This window comes from Pinus tabuliformis, chromosome 7 (genome assembly GCF_031772625.1).
Source record: "Pinus tabuliformis cultivar Carrire ecotype Pingquan chromosome 7, CPIR1, whole genome shotgun sequence".
Classification (NCBI taxonomy): domain Eukaryota; kingdom Viridiplantae; phylum Streptophyta; class Pinopsida; order Pinales; family Pinaceae; genus Pinus; species Pinus tabuliformis.
This window is the reverse complement of record NC_142293.1, coordinates 1,425,683,979-1,425,707,438: the sequence shown is the minus strand read 5'-3', so window position 1 is coordinate 1,425,707,438 and position 23,460 is coordinate 1,425,683,979. Positions and strand designations below refer to the sequence as shown.

General features: G+C 38.8%; 1 protein-coding gene across 2 annotated transcripts; it reads right to left on the bottom strand.

Moving 5' to 3' along the window:
- Positions 1–4,895: 4,895 nt before the first annotated feature.
- Positions 4,896–23,449, bottom strand: LOC149253027 (casein kinase 1-like protein HD16). Of its 2 annotated transcripts, none has more exons than XM_089459854.1 (17): positions 23,265–23,449; positions 22,583–23,157; positions 20,839–20,967; positions 20,622–20,695; positions 20,385–20,454; positions 20,179–20,234; positions 19,993–20,064; positions 19,766–19,860; positions 19,593–19,665; positions 19,317–19,446; positions 18,994–19,212; positions 18,745–18,875; positions 18,022–18,196; positions 17,789–17,879; positions 5,829–5,986; positions 5,528–5,716; positions 4,896–5,426 (listed from the first exon to the last, which is right to left on the bottom strand). In XM_089459854.1, the coding sequence occupies exons 2-17, from the start codon at positions 23,066–23,068 to the stop codon at positions 5,367–5,369; spliced, it is 2,208 nt and encodes a 735-aa protein (XP_089315980.1). In that variant the 5' UTR covers positions 23,069–23,157; positions 23,265–23,449; the 3' UTR covers positions 4,896–5,366. The 2 variants fall into 2 exon arrangements, with proteins under 2 accessions (XP_089315980.1, XP_089315979.1); XM_089459853.1 differs by having other exon boundaries at positions 22,583–23,154.
- Between the last annotated feature and the right edge of the window lie 11 nt (positions 23,450–23,460).

Genomic DNA, 23,460 nt, shown 5'->3' with positions numbered 1-23,460 from the left:
TATATATTAAAATAAATTAATTTAAATTAATAGTTAGTTATAAAAGTTAATAGAGTAATTAATAGTTAGTTATATAAGTTATTAAATATATAAATATTAGAGTGATATATAAATAATTAGTTATATTCTTATTAAAATACAAGTTAAAGGGACTATTTTATAAACTTATAATTATAAATATATATTAAAATAAATTAATTTAAATTAATAGTTAGTTATAAAAGTTATTACATATATAGATATAGAGTAGTTAGTTACAAAAGTTATTAAATATATAAATAATAAAGTAGTATATAAATAGTTAGTTATATTCTTGAGGTTGGAGAGGAGTTTGAAGAGTCCTCGAACTCTGAGCGAGATAATGTTTATGTAGCCCTTGGTGATGATCCCATGTGTAGTAGTGGTGACGAGTTTGATGAGTGATCATGTTGATCAGTGATTTGTAGTAAGCTAGTGGTCTAGTAGCTTGAGTTGTAGCATTGTTTTTAGATTCAAAAGGGCATTTAGAGTCTCATTGTAGCGTTGTTTTGGGACTCTAGTAAACATTTAGAGCCTTCACTAGTTATGATATCATTGATATTATTGCACTTGATGCCATTCCTATCCATATTTTGTCTCTAATGGTTTAAAATCATGGCTCGTAGTCTTAAAAATAATTGTTTTCATTAAAATTAATTATTTTATGTAATTTTCCAATTTCAGTGTATTGAATCCGATCTAGTTTTGGTTCAAACCACAGTGAGATAAGCAATCGAATCACAATAGATAGGCAGCGGCCAATTCGAAACCTGGTTCTAGTTTTTAAAACCATGATTTCTATTATTAGGCACCAAACACCAAAAAGGGTTTTGAAAACCATTGAAATGGCAAACTCTCTTTAAACCATTTTTTAAAACCCAACCAAGCTGACTAAGCCGGACCCCTGGTCAGGTCAGCTCAGTACAAAAACCAGTTCGATAACAAACCGGACGGCTCAACCAAGTCCAACTTAAACCAGTCAAGCCGATCAAACACAGTCAGCGGTGCATTTCGTAGGGAATGTGAACCCCAAACTCAGTGATTTTTTGGTTTTAGGTTATCTTTGCCCATCTAACCTCTCTCAAGCTTATAAAAACTACCCAACCCCCTCACATTTCCTCACAGCAATCTCATTGAATTTGTGTGAGAATTTGGGAAAAATTTGTGAAGAGTTGTGGAGTTGACTTTTGGATTAACAGTGTGGAGTCTTGGGCCATCATTGGCGCAGCAGTGAGGAGCTTCTTGCGCAGCCATTGGAGCAGCATTGAGGAGTCTAGAGCCTAGAGGTATTTTTTTTACTTCTAAAATCTGCCTTTGTTGTGGTTTTATTTTTGTTGCAAATCTAGAAATTGAAAATAGTAATTTTTTAAAAGAAATGAGCATTGAAGAGTTGTTTTTTTCTTTATATTTTTAGATTTGTTTATTTTGATTTCCAAATTCAAATATCAAAAAATGCCTCTTAGAATGAAAGATGTTTCTTAGGCATACGCTGAGATGATTCATAATCAAATGCATTGCAAATTTTGTCATAGAAAAATTAAAGGAGGTGGCGGAGACATTCATACACTGGAACAACAATTCGCTGATAAGAAAAACTTGAGAAGTCGGAGAAAAAAAAAAAAAAAACTAGGCAAAAAGAAATAGAAGCTAAAATTGGGAGGAAAAGTATAAAACACATGATCGTTGCCAACCCCTATTTTGATTAGTAGGGCTCTTAATCTATCATTTGCACTGATGCATCCAACCCCTTTCGCTATGCTCCTGCCTCTTTGGAGTCTATTCAAGAAAAGAGTAAAGGTGAAATAAAAAAGAAAGGTGATATCAAAAATTATTTCACACCCTCGTCTTTGATAGTGCACATGGTCTTCAAGCCAATAGTGGTCAAATGCGACTATTGGAGGAAAGAATTGAGAGAAATTGCTTATGATTACATCGCTAGATGGTGGTATGATGTTGATATCCCCTTCAATGCTTCTCGTTCACTGTATTATGAACCCATGTTTGATGCCATATTTGTTGTTAGAAAGGGTTTCAAAGGCCCTAATATGCATGAGTTAAAAGAATCTCTTTTGCAAAAAGAGGTTTTGTCCATTGATGAATATTTGAAAGATTTCGAACACTCATGGGCAAAAACAAGATGTACTATCATGTCAGATGGATGGATTGGTCAAAGGCATTGTATCATCATAAACATTTTTATCTTTTGCCCACATGGAACCATGTTTCTAAAATCAGTGGATGCATCTGATAGGGTGAAAGATGCACACTTCTTGTTTCATCTTTTGGATAAGATAATTGAAGAAGTGGGGGTCGCTAATGTTGTTCAAATCATCACAGATAATGCCTCTAACTATGTTCTTGTTGATAAAATGTTACAAAAAAAACAAAATACCCTCTTTTAAACTCCATGTGATGCACATTGCATAGACCTCGTGCTTGAGTATATGGGTAAAATAAATTGGGTCAAGAACATTATAGAGCATAACAAAATATATCTACAATCACTCATGGATTTTGACCCTGATGATAAAACACGCATGGGGGCAGGGATGTTATTAGGCCTACGATCACTAGATTTGCAACTCATTTTTTGACATTGCAATCCATGCTTTCCCAACATAGAAACTTGCAAAGGGTGTTTTCCAGTGATTAAATGAATGAATGTCAATGGTCTCGCAAACAAATGGCAACATGTGAAAAAGAAAGTTAATGAAAAAATAGTTTGGAAAAAAGCATTAGAGATTGTCAAGGTTGATGAGCCACTAGTTAAGATGTTGCGAAAAAATGGGCTTCATTTATGAGGCTATGGATCAAGCAAAAGAGCAAATAAAAACAGCATACAAAGATAAAAGTGGCTAAATATGGGCCCATTTAGGAATCATTGACCAAAAATGGAACAATCAACTCCATTGCCTTATACATGCAGAGAGTTTTTCTCTGAACCCAATGTATCATTATAAAGCTCTGGAGGCAAAAGCTTTGACTGGGGAGGTTAGAAATGGATTGATTGACCGCAATGACCTCATGGTCCCTAAAGAGAGTGACCAGCTAGAGATACACCGACATATCACTTGTTCCAGCGGAGCCACAAGTACCTTTGGCAAGAACCTAACAAAGATTGCAAGAGAAGCAGATGAGCCAAGTAAACAAACAATTTGAATTTTCAAATTATTATTTTGTTAAGTTGTTTATATTTGAAAGTTGAATGTAATTTGTTGACCTGACTCATTACACAACTATGTTTTTTGTCACACAATGGTGGGAGGCAATTGGTAGCCATTGTCCTCATTTGCAAAAGTTTGCAATTTGTATTTTAGTCAAACTTATACACTGGATGTGAGCACAATTGGTCTATCTTTAAAAAAATGCAATGATCTAGTCTATGTCCAATACAACCTCCGGCTAAGACGCAACCAATTGTTGAACAAAAGACATGATATAAATCCCATTGCATTGAAAGGCATTGATAGTGGAGAGTCATCCAACAAAGTTTGATTCTAATGAAGATATTGGTCTTGATTTGGATTTACAGAGAGGCATTAGTTGAACATAATGTTCAATTGAATGTAGATCCACTAGAACCAAGCCCAACCACAAGTCCTCCAATTGCAAACACTTTCTCTACTCAGCGACGACGAAAGTACATATCGCATCTATCTAAACGTGTAGCAGTTGCGCCTACTAATGCTACTTCTACAATTGCAGTTGGAGATGGTGATGAAAAAGAGGAGCCATGTGTTTCCCCAACTCTAATGTTGGCTTCTTTAGCAGTGGCCAATAGTACTAGTGACTAGCGATGTTTTACTTTTGTTGTAGAGGGCCAAAGGCCATATAGAGCCTCCTTGGTTGTGTTTCTGTTCTAATCTCTATGTATTGGACTGTGCACTATATCATGTATTGGACAGTTTGGTGCCATTTTGATATAATGTATTGAGCTTACTTTGACCATATGTTGTCTTTTCTCTATATTTTAATGCTTTGTGTTTGTAAACATGAATGAAAATTTTTAAGATTTATGTTTTTTCATAACAAAAAAAAAATACAACTACCAAGTCATTGAAATCAAACCGGCCGAGTCGATACCGAGTCAGAGTCACCTGGTTCCAAACCTGACGGCTGGTTCCGAACCCGAATCGGAGTTTTAAAATAGCTTTAAACTATGGAAACAATGAACACCAGAAATAAATAAAAACCGTTGAACACCACAAATTAAATACATTTGAAATGAACTTAATCTTTTTTAAGACATTTGAAATGAACTTAATCTTTTTTAAGACATTTGAAATGAACTTAATCTTTTTTAAGACATTTTAAATGAACTTCAATATTTTTTATTTATTGCCCGAATGGTATCTCTTTGACACTATCAAATAAACGCACTTCCAACTCTTTTATTCCTATAAAATTTAAAGGTGCCTTTATTTTTTAATCTCTTTGACATCTTTCCCATTCTTAGCACACTGGTTTTAAAAATGGCATCGTCACACCAATGAACCCTGGCCAAAAAATGGCATGGCATAGAGACAGACCGTTTTAGTCTGTTCAGATTGCAAGATGCTGCAAAGAACATTGGAAGATAAGATGTTGCAAAGGACACTGGATGCTTGCCAGCACAATTTTCCTCGTGCTTATTATTCAACAGGGTTTTAACTTTTAAGCCATGTACAAATCTAAAATCAGTTAAAAATCATTTGATTGTCTATCCGACGGCATTATATTCAATACAAATTAAGATTCTAGAGCAGTTTAGCTCCCTTAGTGTAGTTAAGGCAAACGAAATTCAACACATTCAATATAAAGTTCAAAGGAGAACCCGGCTCAGTGCAACGCATCTAGCAATAGATGGGTTAAAAAAGTCCCACCTTCAGAGAAACACGTTAAATCTAAAATTAGTTAAAAATCATTTGATTGTCTATCCGACGGCATTATATTCAATACAAAGTAAGATTCTAGAGCAGTTTAGCTCCCTTAGTGTAGTTAAGGCAAACGAAATTCAACACATTCAATATAAAGTGGCAAAGGAGAACCCGGCTCAGTGCAACGCATCTAGCAATAGATGGGTTAAAAAAGTCCCCCCTTCAGGGAACACGTTAAACATCACATGCTCTTCCCGTGTGGCTTTTCATTTTTTTGCTTCCAAGCAATGAGATTAAATAGTGTATAAACACGGTCGCGGCTTACAAGGCAAAACTCCGATATAACCAGCACTTGTTCATAATCATCTTTGAGAAGGCTCTAAATTTTACAAGCTTGTGCCCACAGTCGATAAAACATGTCCGTCTGTTGTAAACACAAGATAGCATTTCTAGAATTTACATGATACTCAAAATTCAAAATTTATGAAGCTTTTATGACACAGTGCGTCCATAACATACAGCAGCAAGGTAAAGATTCTTTGCCCACTTTTCCTGTCAAGAGAAAAAAAATTCACATTAGGTGCACTCAAAGACATAAGATTTCCTGAAACCCATTACTGTAGATTCAAACAGAGAAAAAAACCATGTCTTACCTTGACATGAGTGCTGGGAAAGGCAGAAGTCCGAAGAGTTTCTTGAGTCTCATCTCCGGGTTTTCGTTTGGGAACACTCAAAATAAATGCAGCCTGATCCCATGTAGCTGCAGTTGCAGTGATGCGAAAACCACCATCCCAGCGTCTATGGATGCCCTCGCTTGGGTATAGAAAATCAAGTTCAACCACCTGTTAAGAAGATCGGCACAACCAATCAGACAGATCGAAAACTAATTAACTTGATAGCAGAGGTTATGAATTACTTATCACCAATGTATTTGTCAGAAAAGGGATAACTTGCCTGGTCTGAAAATCCTGCATTACGGGACATAACAACACCCCATCGACTTGCTGCAGTTGACATGGATGTGACATAGAATCCCTCTTTCCATTTCTTGTTTATCCATTTGAACGGAAAAAAATCACTGACTTTGTAGGATTGTTGCGTGTACGGGGTTCCTGGAAAGTATCAAATATCGTAGGATTAATTTCCATTTCTAGTCAAACTAAACACACAACTAAAGGTTCTGGAATATATCTAAAACAAATTATACAGAATACAGGCTCTGGTGAACATATCTAAAACAAACAAACAACAAGAAGGATCGCTGAGCTCTGGAGCGCTGCCATAACCCTAGCTGCACCTCAGCGCCTCTGCCCTCTGCCCTCCTTTTCTGCTTTCTTTTTTGAGTTCCTGCGGTTCAGAGCGCTCGTCTGCTGCTGGGAGGGACTAGTAAGCTGGGCTCGCCCTCATGGAGGTCCCGAGCTCGCCCCAGGCAGGCCCGCCTTCATCTGCCGAAGCCTTCTCTCAGCTCTTGGCCGGCTTGCCGCAGAAGAAAAAGAGTGAAGCAGCCAAGTTTGTCAAGAGGCTGGAAGACATTCCTGAAATCTCCCTGCCGCCAGAGACTCCGATTCAAGTCGCCCTCTCCTTGGCTGAGCGGGCTCTCGTTGGCCAGTTCACCGGTCTATGGCCTTCTCCTAAGACCACTGAGACCTGGGTTAACAAGAACTGGGCTCCTCTGATCAAGAGCAGTGTCACCTCTTACTTCTTAGGACGAGGGTTCTTCCTCTTCGAATTCACCTCAAAGGATGACAAGGGCCTAATCTTTCAGAATGGCCCCTATTTCATGGGCCCCCAGGGCCTATACCTCAACAGATGGATGCCGGATTTCGACCTTGTAGTAAATGTTCCCACGGTTGTCCCTGTATGGGTCAGACTCACTAATCTCCCAGTGCATTGTTGGAACTGGGACTCGTTGAAACACATCGGAAACGCCCTTGGGAAATTCATAGATAGGGCAAACAGCAAAGAACAATACGACTATGCCCGTATCTGCGTAGAAGTAGACCTAGAGGTGGGTCTCCCGGAAGCCATCAAAATCAAAGTAGGAAACTGGACCCATATGCAAAAGCTAGATTACGAGCACTTGCCGTTCAAATGCCGAAAATGTCATGTCTACGGTCACTTCGCCAGAGGATGCCCAACCAATGTGGAACCAAATAAGGGTAAAGAACAAGGTTGGACCCAGGTCAAGCGCACCAGGAAAATCCAAAAGCAGGTTGGTCCAAACGGAAGAGGTCCTCAGGCCCCTCCTCAGCAACCCCCTCCCAGAATGGATCAAGAAAATAAATTCGCTCCTCTAAGCTCGCAAATAGAGGAAACTCAGGAACCAGACAATCAAAAATCAACCCCACCCTCTAAAGGTACCCCCTCTTCTCCCAAGGGGGCAAGCCTTGCTGAGAGTTCCAAAGGAAACACTGTCGAAGTAGAGGAAGATGAGCATGAATCGAACTGCTCCGAGGAAGAAGGGGAAATAAGAGAATCCCAAACTTCGATAAGGAGATCCACAAGAGGTCGTAAATCAGATTGGGAAAAAAGAGAGCAAGAAACTTTCAAGGATAAGCTCCAAGGCAGCCAGCCAACCCTTGAGAAGCTTCTAGCATCAAAAGCAAAGATGGCGAGAAACCAGCCCCAAGGCTCCAAGGGAGCCAACTAGAAATACAAATGATGAAGATAGTCTCCTGGAACTATAGAGGTATGGGGAGCAAAATCAAAGAAGAAGCCATCAAAAGTTTAATAAGAACAGAAGCTCTTGACATACTTCTCATCCAGGAGACCAAACTGGAAGACTCTGTCTTCCTTCAGGCAAGTAAGAAACTCTGGAACAAATGTGAGGCGAAAGCAATCTCAGCCCGAGGGGCTTCCGATGGGTTGGGCACTCTTTGGAACGCTAGCAAATTCTCAATCATTTCTGAGACCCTCAATACTCACTCGCTGTTTTTAAAATTGCAGCACTTAGATTCAAAAGAGATTATCAGTCTCTTCAACTTGTACAGCCCTGTGAACGCTGTGGAAAAAAAGCTCTGCTGGGACTCCATAAGAACCCAAGCAAATCTCGTTAATCTCGAGAATACCATCATAGAAGGAGATCTTAACCTCACTCTCTTATCAACAGGCAAGAGAGGAGGCAGCATTGTTCAAGATCCGGCAAGGGAATGGGCAGAGGACATTATGCAGGACTGAGACCTGCTGGACATCAAGCCAATCTCTGGTAAGTACACTTGGACTAATAAAAGAATTGGCCCCGGCCACATTGCTACCAAATTAGATAGATTCTTACTTCAAAGCTCTTTTCTTCTGCTTGGATTAGAGGCTAGTGTTCATATTCTCCCATGCAGCACTTCTGATCATAAACCCATCAAGCTAGAACTGGTGTTTCAGCTTGACCTAGGTCCAATTCCCTTCAGATTTAGCCCGCTCTGGGCTAAGGAATCGGACTTCATGCAATTAGTTAAGGGCATCTGGATGCAGCCGGTCAAAGGCTCCCCCTTTTTTGTCTGGGAGGAGAAGCTCAAAAGAGTGAAAAGGGCTTTAAAAAGTTGGGCCAAAACTCTACCCAATCTAGCAAATGAAAGAAAAAATCTCCAATGCATTCTGGAAAATCATCATCTCCAAGCTGAAATAGCTGACATAACTAAAGAGATTCTAGACAAAGAAGCCCAGCTCCAGCAAAACTATCACAAGGCTTGTCTAGCAGAAGAAGAGTACTGGAGACTTAAGTCACGCAGCCTTTGGCTTAAAGCAGGGGGCAGGAACTCTTCCTTCTTCCATAAGGAAGCTCATGCAAGGAAATGTTCTAATTCCATTTCCCAAATCAAAGATGGCACTATTACTCACAAAGACAATGCAAGCATCAAAAAAACTGCCTCCCTTCACTTTAAAAGCCTGTATATTGAAGATATGAATCTGGACCAAATCTCTGATATGATTGACATGGTTCCCTCCTTGATTACTATTGAAATGAATCACCTTCTTGAAGCTAAAGTCACCAAGAATGAAGTCAAGGATGCCCTCTTCGCTATGGACCCAGACAAAGCCCCTGGGCCAGATGGATTTACACCCAGATTCCTCCCATCTTGCTGACCGATTATGGAAAAAGATCTATACAAAATGGTTATTAAGTCCCAAGCTTGCCAAAAATTCGGAGGCATCACGAACTCTGCTTTTCTTGCTCTCATCCCCAAAGAGAAAGGTGCCAACACCTTCAATAGGTTTCGATCGATTTCGCTATGTAATATCGGTTACAAACTGATTACCAAAGTCATCGCTAATAGACTTAAGCTCATCCTCCCCAAAGTCATTCCGGAAAGCCAAGGAGGATTCATTCAAGGGAGACAAATAGTGGACAAATTCATTCTGGTCCAAGAGGCAATCCACTCAAGTCTGAGTCGCAAGGAAAAAGGTATGGTTGTCAAGCTCGATTTAGCAAATGCTTTTCATAGAGTCGAGCATAGTTTTCTGATGAAAGTCTTACACAAATTTGGATTTGGGGAGATATTTATAAATTGGATTTGGACCTGCATCTCGGAGCCTTGGATTGCCCCTTTAGTAAACGGCAGAGCTGCTGACTTTTTCAAAGCCGCGAGAGGGCTCAGGCAAGGGTGCCCTCTCTCACCCCTTCTATTCGTTCTGCAAGCCTCTGTCCTCAGCATCTATTTAGAAAAAAAAATGATGGACCAAGAAATTGTTGGGCTTTGTATAGCAAGAGGTGTTAAAAACATTAATCATGCCCTCTTTGCGGATAACACCTTGTTATTAGGAGCTGCCTCAGTGCTTATAGCCTCCAAATTTAAAGGATTCATGGACGAGTTTTGTATGATTTCGGGAAGCGGTCTAAACAAGGGCAAATGCCATATCTATTGCTGGAACACCACTTCTAGCTTGCTCAACTCCATTTCCAAAACCTTTGGTTTCGCAGCCTCCTCAAACTGGACTTCCTTCAAATATCTAGGCCTCCTTGTATTTCTTAAAAGAGCCTTCAGCAGAGATTGGCTCCCCCAATTGGAGAAATTCAAGAACAAGTTGCTTGCCTGGGGCTTTTCCTAGCTCAACATTGCTGGTAAGTCTGTCCTTATTAAATCAGTCCTTAACAGTCTTCCCTTATTTCAGTTTTCAGTTCTTCTAGCTCCCTCTGGCATTCTCAGAAAAATGGAGGAGATCATACGGAAATTTTTTTGGAAAGGGGGCAAGCAAAATGAGAAAAAGATTCTGTTAGTCAGCTGGGATTCCATCTCCAAACCGCTCTTGGAAGGAGGCTTGAACTTCAAAAATCTTGGATATCAAAATATCTCTATGGGAGCTAAGCTCATCTGGAGAATTATTGCTCCTAACCCTGGCTGGGCTCAACTAGCTCTTTGGAAAAAATACTTTAAGGGCAAGCGCTCCCACTGTCTAGACCATCCTTTGCCACTCTTGAATACGCCCTTCCAGAAGCTCTGTTCCAAAGCCTGTCCGCTTATAAATACTCATGCCTACTGGGTCCCCAACAATGGAAAAAGGATCAACCTTTGGACAGACAGAATTATGAACAATGAGCCGCTAGGAGACTGTCGCTCTCTTCAAGCGTTGCGCAGTTGGATGAACGATGTTGGATTGCGTTCCCTGTGGGATATCTCAGTCTGGCAGGATTCACACTGGGCTAGCTGGAAACTTGAAACGCCCCCAGATTTGTCTATGGAACGTGAGGAACTGCTCTCCAAGCTTCACGGATTGGCTCCAACGCAGATGCGAAGCAGGGATTCAAGAGGTTGGGGTGTGTAGGCTGGTGGTTATTCCGTTGCTCAGGGATACGCCAAGCTATGTGAGAACCCCCATGTGGCCACGGACCCAGAGCCATGGAAATATGGCATTATCCCTCACTGCCAAAAATCGATTTCTTCAATTGGTCGTTATGCCATTCCAAAATCTTGACAGATGATAATCTTCAGAAGCGTGGCTTCCACGCTTCCACGGCCCTTCAAAGTGCAGACTTTGCAAGGTAAATCAGGGAAGCTTTTCTCATTTGATGCTTGAAAGTTCATTTACATTGCAGATCCGGACCGAGCTACTGGAAACTTTGATTGCCTTCCTCCACAGCGGAATTTTTTTTGTCAAATGGCTGCAAAGGTACCTTGGTCCTCCTCCAAAAAACAATATTATTAGAGCTGCTTGGTTTATTCTCCCTAAAATTACCTGCTGGCAGATCTGGCTTGAGCGAAACAAAAAGATTTTCAAAAATTGCAAACAAGATGTCAAGCTAGTGGTAGTTAAAATTAAATGCCAGTTAAAAGAGTGCCTGAGAGACCAAAAAGATGATTTAAATCTCACTTAGCAAGATAAAAATTGGGGATCTTCTCTCGATCTTCATTTCCAAAAATTGGCAAAGAGTATCCCCCTCCCAAAAGTTTGGCAAATAAGGGCTACAGCAAAAGAGTTCCAAGGATGGATTGCAAACCATCGAGGCACTCTCTATTTTTTGATGGGGTTGCAAAGGGCAATCCTGGAAGAGTTGGTGCTGGAGGAGTTAGTTATATTGAATCCAGCTGGTTTTAGGATCCATAGTTTCGCCTGGGGTTTGGGCATCGCTTCCAGCGTTCAAGCCGAGGCTTTGGCTCTTCTTCAAGGACTCAAGATTTTGGAAGTGATGAACATTAGGGAGGCTAATGTTATTGGAGACTCTCAGGTTATTATTAACACTATGGTGACTCATTCTAAGCCAATGGACCTAAGGCTAGCAACGCTGATTCACAGAATTTCAGACCTTGGAGACTCGTCCAGAACTTGAATTTCTATCATGTAGTGAGAGCCAATAATAAGGAGGCGGACACTGAAACTAACAAAGCAGCCCTTCTTACGGCTGGTACCCTGCTCAGAGGCCAACAGGAAATATGGGAAACAATTCCTTAAGTTAGAAAATTGTCATGTTTTATTGCCTTCTGTTAAAACAGTTTGTTTGTATCCAAAAGCTTGGGAAAATTTTTGAAATTGACCACATAGTAGCAGCTAAAAAGAGATGTGAGCTAAACATAATTGTCACGGTCTTGCAAGGCTGTTCGGCATTTCTGGATTTAGACTCACCTTTTGTAATCCGCTCTTTGGCATTAAGGCCAAGTTTCTAATATATCCACTACCCATTTCTGTTAAAAAAAAAAAAACATATCTGAAACAAATTATGAAAGTCAGACGTGTAGATGGAACATCACAAAGTGATATAGAATGTTTAAAAATTAAAATGTGCTCTTTCTCAGCAATCCATTTCCTAATGGCCCTTTCATAAGCATGGGAGAATAGATTCTGAAACGCCCTTATCTGTACTAATGTTCTCAATTAATAGATACAACGTAACTCTATTACCAGCACTTATCCGTGATAATATTCTCAATCAATAAATACATTTGATGTTTAGAACCGTGAAAAAGTTCTCCCTTGGGCTAGACTTTGGTATTTTTCTTAGTTGCATGTTTGGCTCTAGTAGACTCTTTGGCCAACTCATTTGCACTAGCTGGGTATTTATTAGTTGAGAAGCCTTACTTATATTCCCAAATGCCCCTAATCCGATAGGTAATGCAATTTGAAAAATTTACTTCATCAAACTTTCCTAATCTGATAGGAAATAATATATGAAGATTTTACTTGATCAAACTTGTTACTGTTCTAATCTAATAGGGAATGATATTTGAGGATTTCACTTAATCAAAATTTCCTAATCTGATAGGGAATTATATTTGAGGATTTAACTTGATCAAACTTTCCTAATCTGATGGGGAATGATATTTGAGGATTTCACTTAATCAAACTTTCCTAATCTGATAGAGCACGCTTTTCGAGGAATTCACTTGATCAAACTTTCCTTCCTCTTGAGTGGCCCTGGTGTGCATCTTTAACCGCTACTTTCTCCATCTATATTGGACATATGACACACTGGCACACAGTCTGTACTTACATGTGGTAAAGATATTGGACATATGACACACTGGCTCAGTCTGTACTTACATGTGGTAAAGATATTGGACATATGACACACTGGCACACAGTCTGTACTTACATGTGGTAAAGAGGATCATTTTCTCCAAAAGTACCTATGATACAGTCATGTGCCCTGTCCATTATGGTATGCACGGTCAATCAAAAACCAACATTTTGACCATTTCAGGGAGAATACCCTTCCAAAGAGTGCAGCTAGCTACACCACTGCTACTTTATCTGTCCATACAAAACCTGTGGCCTGCAGTTTTCACTTACTTTGAAAAAAATACAGGGGAGCCTCTCTTTCATACAAAAACTGTCCAATTCCTAGCTCTCTTGAATTCTAGAAATCTCCTCCCAGCTTCCATGCTATTGAGCATGTTTGGATCTGTTCTCCATCAAACCTCTTCCTGTTGGAAGGTGCTACAGTTGGTGCTTTCTCTTCATATCTTGGGGTGTTCTTGGCTGCTGTCCCTAGTGGCACTTCAATCAACCCACATCACCACGAAGGATGTTAAAAACCCTAGGATCCCTTGCCAATTTTGAGAAAATCAGGTTTATCAATCTAATGCTCGTTGTTTGTTGTGCTTTGGGTAGAACGGTTAGCCAGCCTGTATATTCTCTCTCGCTAGCACTTTCAGTTTCATAGTTAATTGAAACACACAAGTGGAAAAGAGGTAAATAAACCAGCATCATCTCTTTCCATCTTATTAATTTGACAGCTAAATTATCATACAAATAAATCTAACCTGACTTGTACAAACACTGATTTACAATTTGTAGGTACTAAGCATGATAGATCCCTTAATCAACTTAGTGGCCTACCCTTCACCCTACCCTTCTCCCCCTTGCCTAGCTTAATCCAAGTCCCTTCCAAGCACCTTAGCTCTAACCTTCTACCCTATGATAGTGCCTCTCTAAATCAGGTGGTGAATCCAATTCCCTTCCAAGCACCTTGGCGTGGCTTGAGTTTTCCACCTAATGATAATGTGATGGCACCTCACTCTATCATCTACACAAACTGACTTCGACAAAATCAAGCTAAGTTACCAAGATATGGATATGGATTCAAGTATGTCTTCAGATTATCCAGTGAGGGATTGGCCAGATTTTCAGCAGACAACGATCCAGATACAGCAGCCAAGAGTACAAAAAGTATAAAGGTATTTCTATAATTAAAACAATATATATATATATATATATATAAATATAATAAATAAAAAATTTAAAGTTGGAAGTTAAGAATCAAGACCAATAAGAACCATTTGGGATCACAACATTAAAGCTCTACACAAAAAAGAAAAGATATTATCCATCAAGTTGTGGTTTAGTGGTTGGGACAGGGCACCTCCATGCAAAAGAGGGTCCAAATGACAAACGCCAACAGGTAGAGTTCATGTCCATGAGGAAAGGTATTCAACACCTCGGAGCTTGTTTCCCTCCGTCATCATAAGGAATATGGCAAGCCATATATGGACCTTACCAAAATACTTTATTCCATGTTAAAGGAACACTTGAAGAGGAAATAGTTTGGAAATATACAAGTAATGATTCCAATAAAAAGGTACACATCCACAAATACGAATTAAAGACAAATATTATTACTAATATAACTTCTTGTTGATATTAATATTACTAATCAATAATATCATTATTTAAATTTTATTAGCATACAATATTTAATAAAACTTATTATTAAAATATTAGTAATAAAAAGTAAACCGTTAATTATTAAAAATACTAGAAGTATGGGTTTAGCGTATTCATCTTACCAATACTAATAAAAGTTTATTAATCCCAAGGAGTTGGAATGCATGGTAATAAAAACATTAAACTGGCCTGCATTACGTTGTCACAATATCTTAAGATTTTACAGCAAATGACGGGACCCGCCCCTCAATAGCAATTCGTGGGGAAAGAGATTGTGACTGCTCACAAACCCACATAGGTAAAACCCACCTTCCCGGAGAAACAATAAAGGCCCACACACTTCGCAGCCGGAAAAGCCAGGAAGAATCACAATGGTCGTAGATTCTTAGGAAAACTGAGTTAAAATTCTTCGAATGAATTTCAAGCATTCTTTTGGAATCATAATATACGAATTTCAACTTTTTTGAGGGCAATATTTAGCTCGAGATCCATTGAGCATGGAAAGAATCCATTAAGCCTGTCAGGATCAATTAATGTCTAGAAAGAAAACCAACTAAAGTCTAGAAAGACAAAATCAAAACCAATCCAATTGATCCATTCCCAAAACTCAGCAATCTTCTCCAAAGAAACTTAGCCATACTGCACTAAAAATGAGGAAATTAATTGGCATAGGTAACATAAATGAAACCGATATTGGAGAAAATGCCCCAATCTGATAAGGTTGAAACCTTGTAAGAAAATTAAGATATACTCGCGAACAGTGAAAATGGATTTAACTATAAATAATAATCCACAACAACAAAAAATATTAACAAAAAAAGGTTAATATGCCTTTAAAGATATAATGTGATTAGACTAAGTACCTACCATCACGTAAGGCAGACATAAACTATACTAAAAAATTATTTCCTTCACAAGGACTTAACAGAAAAGGTAACTCCTGTTAATCTAAAGAATTAACCCACAGTGATACTTTCTCTGTAGAGATGCATAAATACATGCATAGTGCATTTCCTCCTACCGCAAATAAGAATGCTGGGAACTGATGAATTCTCAACATGCAACAACTACAAGTCTCTCCAGTTCAAAATCAATAATCTTAGAGACGAAGGTCAAAATCAATAATCTTAGAGAAGGTGGTTTAATATGTATGTGGCCGTGAAAATTTTAGTTTTCTACAGAACAGGAAGAATATGTACAGAATCTCAATAGTTCCCTAGATTTACAAGATAGAAAATGGTTATGTAAATGCTCTGTTACACAGGAACCGCTATAAAATGGTTATGTAAATGCTCTGTTATGCGGGAACCGCTCCCGAGAGGTGGGAAACCGGTTCCAATGATGTGGCCATGAAAATTTTAGTTTTCTACAGAACAGGAAGAATATGTACAGAATCTCAATAGTTCCCTAGATTTACAAGATAGAAAAAAATTTAGTTTTCTACAGAACAGGAAGAATATGTACAGAATCTCAATAGTTCCCTAGATTTACAAGATAGAAAATGGTTATGTAAATGCTCTGTTACACAGGAACCGCTATAAAATGGTTATGTAAATGCTCTGTTATGCGGGAACCGCTCCCGAGAGGTGGGAAACCGGTTCCAATGGATTTAACTATAAATAATAATCCACAATAACAACGAAAATTAACAACAAAAAAAAAGTAAATATGCCTTTAAAGATATAATGTGATTAGACTAAGTACCTACCTTCACGTAAGGCAGACATAAACTATACTAATAAATTATTTACTTCACAAGGGCTTAACAGAAAAGGTAACTCCTATTAATCTAAAGAATTAACCCAACCACAGTGATCCTTTCTCTGTAGAGATGCATAAATACATGCCCATTGCATTTCCTCCCACCCAAATAGGAATGCTGGGAACTGATGACTTCTCAACATGCAACAACTACAAGTCTCTCCAGTTCAAAATCAATAATCTTAGAGACGAAGGTTTAATATGTATGTGGCCGTGAAAATTTTAGTTTTCTACAGAACAGGAAGAATATGTACATAATCTCAATAGTTCCCTAGATTTACAAGATATAAAATGGTTATGTATATGCTCTATTACACGGGAACCGCTACCGAGAGGTGGGAAACCCGTTCCAATGGTTCCCGTGCTCCCGGGAGCTTTGGAACTATATGTGAACTTTCCCTATTCAGTGGGAGCTGCAATGCGAGCGGGGAAAGTTCCAGGAGCTTTGAAGACTTTTTTTTTTGAGTTCCGACGTTCGCTGGGGTTGGGGAAACAAAGCCTGTAAATAAATATGCTTAACTGCCCACAAAACATGAGCCTATGTTGAAACCTTCGCAGGAAGAAAGGCTAAAGACATCCTTAACACTGATATCCTTAATTGAGAAATTGGAGCAATCTCTTGATGGGTTAAGGAAACGTGACACCTCGACCTCGATGTAAGGGCGATATCTGGGATGTCATGCTGATGAGTATTCTTTTGTTGTTTATGTATATATATGGCAGAAGATTGTGTGTGCATATTGTATGGGGCAGTCAATGCTTAAACATTAGAGTTGCTTTACTTTTTCTCTTAAGAATAATTAGAGAAACATATGTAAAACTGTTCCTTTGTATTTTTAAGCCAGATTCTTTCAAACACTGGTCATGTGTCAGAGAACTGATAATGAACTTGACATTTACATATTTTTTATATATACAAGGCAGAGACATAGGGAGAGAGACACCCAGAGAATATATTTATATATTAGAGAGATTATATATGTAAATTGATTTTAATATTTGAATATTTTGATTCAATATTAATTTTGATTATTATATAAATTATATAATTAAAAAAAATATTTTTTTATTTTTATATTTTTATTATATAATATACCACTCCCGATTAGCGGTATATTTTCATATTTTTTATATATACAACGCAGAGACATAGGGAGAGAGACACCCAGAGAATATATTTATATATTAGAGAGATTATATATGTAAATTGATTTTAATATTTGAATATTTTGATTCAATATTAATTTTGATTATTATATAAATTGTATAATTAAAAAAATATATATATTTTTTCTTTTTATATTTTTATTATATAATATACCACTCCCGATTAGCGGTTTCCTGTAAATTTTGGGATTAGCGGTTTCCTGTAAATTTTGGGGAAACCGTACCCAAGTTCCCAACATTCCCACGTTCCAGACACTCATGCAACATAGTGTAAATGGTATAACTAGAAACCTACAATTCTCCATATTGTTTGATTGAATTGCACAAACCCTCAAGGGTTTTCACTGACAGAATAAAACTTCGTAAGAGTACAGACACTTCATAGACCAGCATCTCACCTTTGGACATCACAACCAATGAGCTCCCACTATTTGCCCCTGCAATTGCAGTGATGTAATAACTTTTTTCCCATTGCTCCATAATCCATTCCTACGTTAGAAACAGGAAAAAGTGAACACTGTCAATCAACTATAATCTGCTAATAAAGCAAACCAAAATTCCAAACATATGAGCAAGCCCTTTTATAAGCTTCACAATTCACACACTTAATAACAGGACATGTATTTCCAACCTTATGAAGGAAGCATTGTGAGAGCTCATATACTTGTGCTGTAAAACCAGTTCCTGCATCCATAATAAGTGCCCACAAGTTTGAGCAGGACGCTACACTGCTTATGAATAAACCATCTTCATTTCCTTTCTCAATATGCTGTGCCAGCCTGGAATCTGCCACATTGTAGTGGTACCTGATTCATATAGAGCAACTAATGTGAGTTCAAGGTTTTAGATATGCATATCCTAATGTGAAAACAAATATAAGAGGTATCAGGTATAACCAATAGCATCTAAAGGAACAACTATTAATTCACAGATGGTACTACCAGTAACGTAAATGCAACTCTCCACCATGAAAAAGTAATTCATATCCTAATGTGAAAACAGATACAGGGGGTATCTGGTATAAACCATAATGTCTAAAGGAACAACTATTATTTTATAGAACAATACTCCATGTGACATAAAAGCAACTGCCCATCATTTTAAAGGCATTTCAGTACTGCAATTTCAAAATAGGTGTTCAATTTGAAAGGTAAAGGTATCTTAACAACACATTTTTTTTAAATAGAAAAACTCAAAATCTAACTTAAGATGTATAGTGAACGCCCTACGTTAATACAGTAAACTTTCACTGCCACTAGCATACAATAGAAGATGAATCAAATCTAATTCATCTTATTATGTAAATTTCAATGACATATATCAAAAAAGGAAGAGGTCCTTTCAACCCACATACCTCTGCTTCATCGGCCGGCGAGCATTGTAAACAGAGATCCACTGCGAAGCTGGCATCCCTAACCGAATCTTCTTCTTTGGTTGTTCCTCATCATCTTCTCCCATTGACAACCTGCCTCGCTTTTGGCCAACCTGAGAAACAATTCAAATGAAAGCACCAATCTTAGACTCCTGAGTTGTTGAGTAACACACAATCTTTGGTTACTAGTAATTATCTAATCACAAAAAGGACAAGTGCTAATGAACTTACCTTTTGAGCCCCATCTGTGATTATTGGTCTAACGGCCGGATTCGGACCAATTATACCATCAAACAATGAAATTAATTTTGAATAGTTGGGCTCCTCATCAAATTTCAAATTTATTACAAATTCGAGGAATTGCTTGAATGGCTGAGGGCAAAAACAGCAGAGTGTCTCTGGAGAAGTAGACATTTTTTTCTTGCAAACAAGGAAGCCTTTGTTGTCACCCTGGTTGCACAGGCAAAAATATGTTCAGTGAAAATCTTTAAAAGAAGGGATCTTACTATAAGGTAATGTAAAAAAGTGGCAATGTTCAACTCTGGTAGTAAAACCTGGTATCCTTGCCATGGTAATCTTCCACGCAGGAGAAATATTAGAGTATAAGCAAGAGATTCCAAATCATCTCTCCTGCTTGAAGTTCTTCCTAAATGAGCATGCACACTTGCATATCGAACAGTTCCCCTGCATCACCAGGATATTTAATAAATGCTTGTTCGAGAGAAAAAAAAGGCTTCATGGCTCAGTTGTGAAAGAATATAATGATCAATGACAAAAGATACCAATATCAGCACACTTAATATTAAATGCAGGGATATATAGCAACATGCCTGAAGACATCTGGCCTTTGGTCATAGTCTACATGTTTAGGTTGACTACTGCTGCTATCGCGCCATTTAGTTGCTGCATATTAGGTCATATTAGAAAAAACAAACTTATATAGGAGCATCCCAAAAAGACCAAAACTTACATGCAAGATGAACTTTAAAAATGCATATCACACCTAATCCAAGGTCAATGAGGTACAATCTCTTTTCATCTGGTGTCCCAGGCTGACCAAGCAAGAAATTTTCAGGTTTTACATCGCCATGAACATAACTGCATTTTTAGAAGTTCAAATTTCAGGGATTTCTCTCATGCCGGAAACATGTAGATAAAATATAGTAGCATATATTCTAGTCAGTGCACTTGAACTAAAAAAGATCATTGATCAACATCCAAAACGCATACCCTCTAGAATGCATCTTCTCCAGAATGTAGATAGATTCTACAGCTATGCATGCCACCATCTCTGTAGACATCCTGCATGTAGGAAACTCTTTATTTAATATCAGAAATAATCCCTGCCCTTTCAATTAACATACCCATTAAAAAATGCATAAATAACAATAATGCATGTAGAGCAAAGAAACCTACGATTGCCCAGCAGAATTCCAAGCATCCCATAAACTAGGGCCCAGCATATCCATAACCTATGTTGAAACATAGCAATGAAAAAACATGTCAATAATAAGATAACTAAAATAAACAGAAAACAATGCGTAATAATTCTGTAACTAGTTAATTTAACTTTCAATAAGGAAAGGTGAGACTAGAATTCCTTAAATGCAGAGAAACAGTACCATAACATAGTATTCGCCCTGACGACCCTTGTAGTGCACACGGGGAACACCATGACTACCTCCAAGAGTGCTGTTAAAGAAACAAAATCAAATCAACAGGGAGAAGAGAGGCATCATGAAACATTCATCAATCCATAGATCCAAAACTGTGTAAAACCTGATTCTGCAACGACTATAAAAACCCCAAAATTAAAGTATCAAAAAAGCCAGGACTCAAATAAACTAATGATCACATACGCATAAACGCCCCACTCAGCAGGAGGGCCATAGTTACAACCTTTGCTGCTCCTGTGTTCAAATTTTAGAGCAACCTGCAATAACACTCATCTAGCAATCAGCAAGCCGTACTTTTGACTTGGTTTAATGTTGCCAAAATCCAAATACATTACATTGTAACAGCGTATCCAGTATTCGCCTATTGTCTCTTATAATGTACCAAATCTATGTATGTTACCTCTATGGCACCAGGACCAGTAGTCTGATCAGTGGGACCAGAAAGACGACGACCCACGTAAACTTGTCCAAATCCACCTTTACCCAGCTTCCTTTCAATCTTATACATAGGAGAGCCCCCTATGCTCACCTGTAAGGCAGCATCGTACCTTCAAAAAATTAGACTTAAAAAAGACAAGTAGAGTTGCTTCACATTCAACAAAACAAAGGCAGCGTTCTTTAAACAACCAATAGACAAAAATCTCTTTACACGCCAAAATAAAATAATTTCGTTCTTCACAAACTCCAATAACATGTTTTGGGGAATTTATCCGTGCATTGATAACAAAATTGTATATTTATAATCTACACGACTTGCACTTTACCCATCAGGTGCAGACATATATAAATAATAAGTATCTAATTTTACGGCCACAGGGAAGCCAGACACCAAATTGGTGTATGAAAACCCCTTGTCTCTGAAATAATGTATGAAAACCCCTTGTCTGAAATAATGTATGTATGAAATGGGTCTACAGAGATGTAGATACTCTACCCCTACGGATTTGGGCCAGTTACCTCTTAGGAGGAAATGGTTGTTCTTAACCACGGGTGTTCTTAACCATTAGGCCTGCTCAAGCAGTAATAGCTCGTTAGTCTTGACCCTTTATATTGAAGTGTAATGTCCAGAGAAGTTAGAAGGCCACAAAACCCATTCCCACAGTCCTGCAAGGTTACCAGCCGCTATTGAATCTGGCAATTAATACCACCATCCATCAAAAAAACCATGGAAGGGTGTGATCAATGGGCCAATGGCAACGTACTAAAATCCTCAGCTTAATAAAAAAGAATGTATATTTGTGTATTGAGAACATAATACTATTATATAGAAATTACTCTTGGGCAATGGGCACTCACACTGAGACACATGCAAACCCTTCACATGCAGGATGAAATAATATTGATATATTTTCAAGTGTTTCAAGAAACATGCCCCATAAGGCCGTGCCACAAAAGAGGACTTCCTTCTGGTTCGAAGGAAAAGGGGTAACTAATATACCAAAATCACCCGAAACTTGCATCCAGACGCATCGAGATCAAACTCAGACCATACAAGGAATGCAGACTACAAAAAGAATGGATCCATGGTGGATAATCATACACTACATCAACCTGTCCAGCAAGTTCTGGTCAACATTTAAACCAAAAGAAAGAACTTTCAGCGCTCAGATCCGAGATCAAAACCTCCCAGGCATATTGCTGCAAATATGCGGCCAAGAATAGATTGCATCAACATGTCAAGCAGGTTATCTGCCAGTGGTTCAATAAAATCAAAGAACTTTCAGTGCTCAGAACCAGGTTCAAAAAACCTCTAAGACTTAGTGCTCGATGAATGCAGCCAAGGAAATTAACTGTCATACATCCAAAACTGGGTGGAAAAGCAGCACAGCAGCACCGACCTTGACGGCCCAATGATGCAGCATAAGGAGGGAAGGCCAGCTACAAGTCCTATGTTGAATTTAACAAAATAAGAACCCTTAGGTTGTAGCATCTGTGCCAAAGGCAGATGCCACTGTTAACAAAAGCAGCAGTTACCAACCAAAAACAAACCCCTCATAGACCTTCCCAGTCAACCAACCCTTGGTGTGCATTCATATTGGTTTTTGAAACCTTGATATCTTTGATACACAATAGAAGAAAATTTGACAAATTAAAATCTTTAATCAAATAAAAGCTAAAATTAGAAATAAGTATGATAAACTTACCCTCTCAGGCAGAGGTGCAGTGCTAGCCTCATCCTCGGCACCGGGCCCCTTATCGGCACTTTTTCCAGCACTTTCGTCATCCATCTTGACTTCACCACGAACCCGCTGTGCCTCTAACCCTACCTCGGCCTTCACCTCTGGTTGGGGCCGATTCGCCGGAACCACGGGTTGTGAAGGATTCAATCTAACGGCCAACGGCTTGGTGATCCTGCGAGCTGTTCTGGTGTTCCTCGTTGGCTGGGCAATTACGATATCATTACTATTCTCCTCGTTACTATTACTATTGGCCTCCTGCTTCGCCAACGCCGCCTCCCTTTCTACCGCTGCTCTGGTCCGCACACGATCATTATTGTCCTCAATGTTCTTGTCGTTCTTGTTCTTGCCGCGCCGGACACGATTGTTGGCGGGGCTGCGACGGCGTTTGTCGGGCTTCTGATCTACAGGAGGAGCACGACCCTTGCGCACTCCGCTGCGCAGTTCCGGCATCCTTCACCCATACAATTCAAAGATCCCTCTCTAATTTCAACCATTTCAGCCAAATTCTACCACCATTTGTCCCCGGCCACGATTATCTGCTATTTTTGTCGTTAACCCCACCAAACCCAGAACAGAATCAACGATTTAGCTTGCAATGTACAGGGAAAGAAACAAATACAGTTCGGGGAAAACAAAAGATGATTACCTTAAATATGATCTGAAGACCTGAATCTCGCTCTGGTGCAGCGATTGGGGATGAATATGAAGCCGATGAGGATCGATCCGGTGCCCTTTTCGAAAATACGTCGGGGTTTGAAGTATTGCAAATGCAGGAGAGACCCAAGAAAAAATCATGGAACAGAATTTTTTTTATGGTTAACCTGTGTGCAGGAAGACGTTAT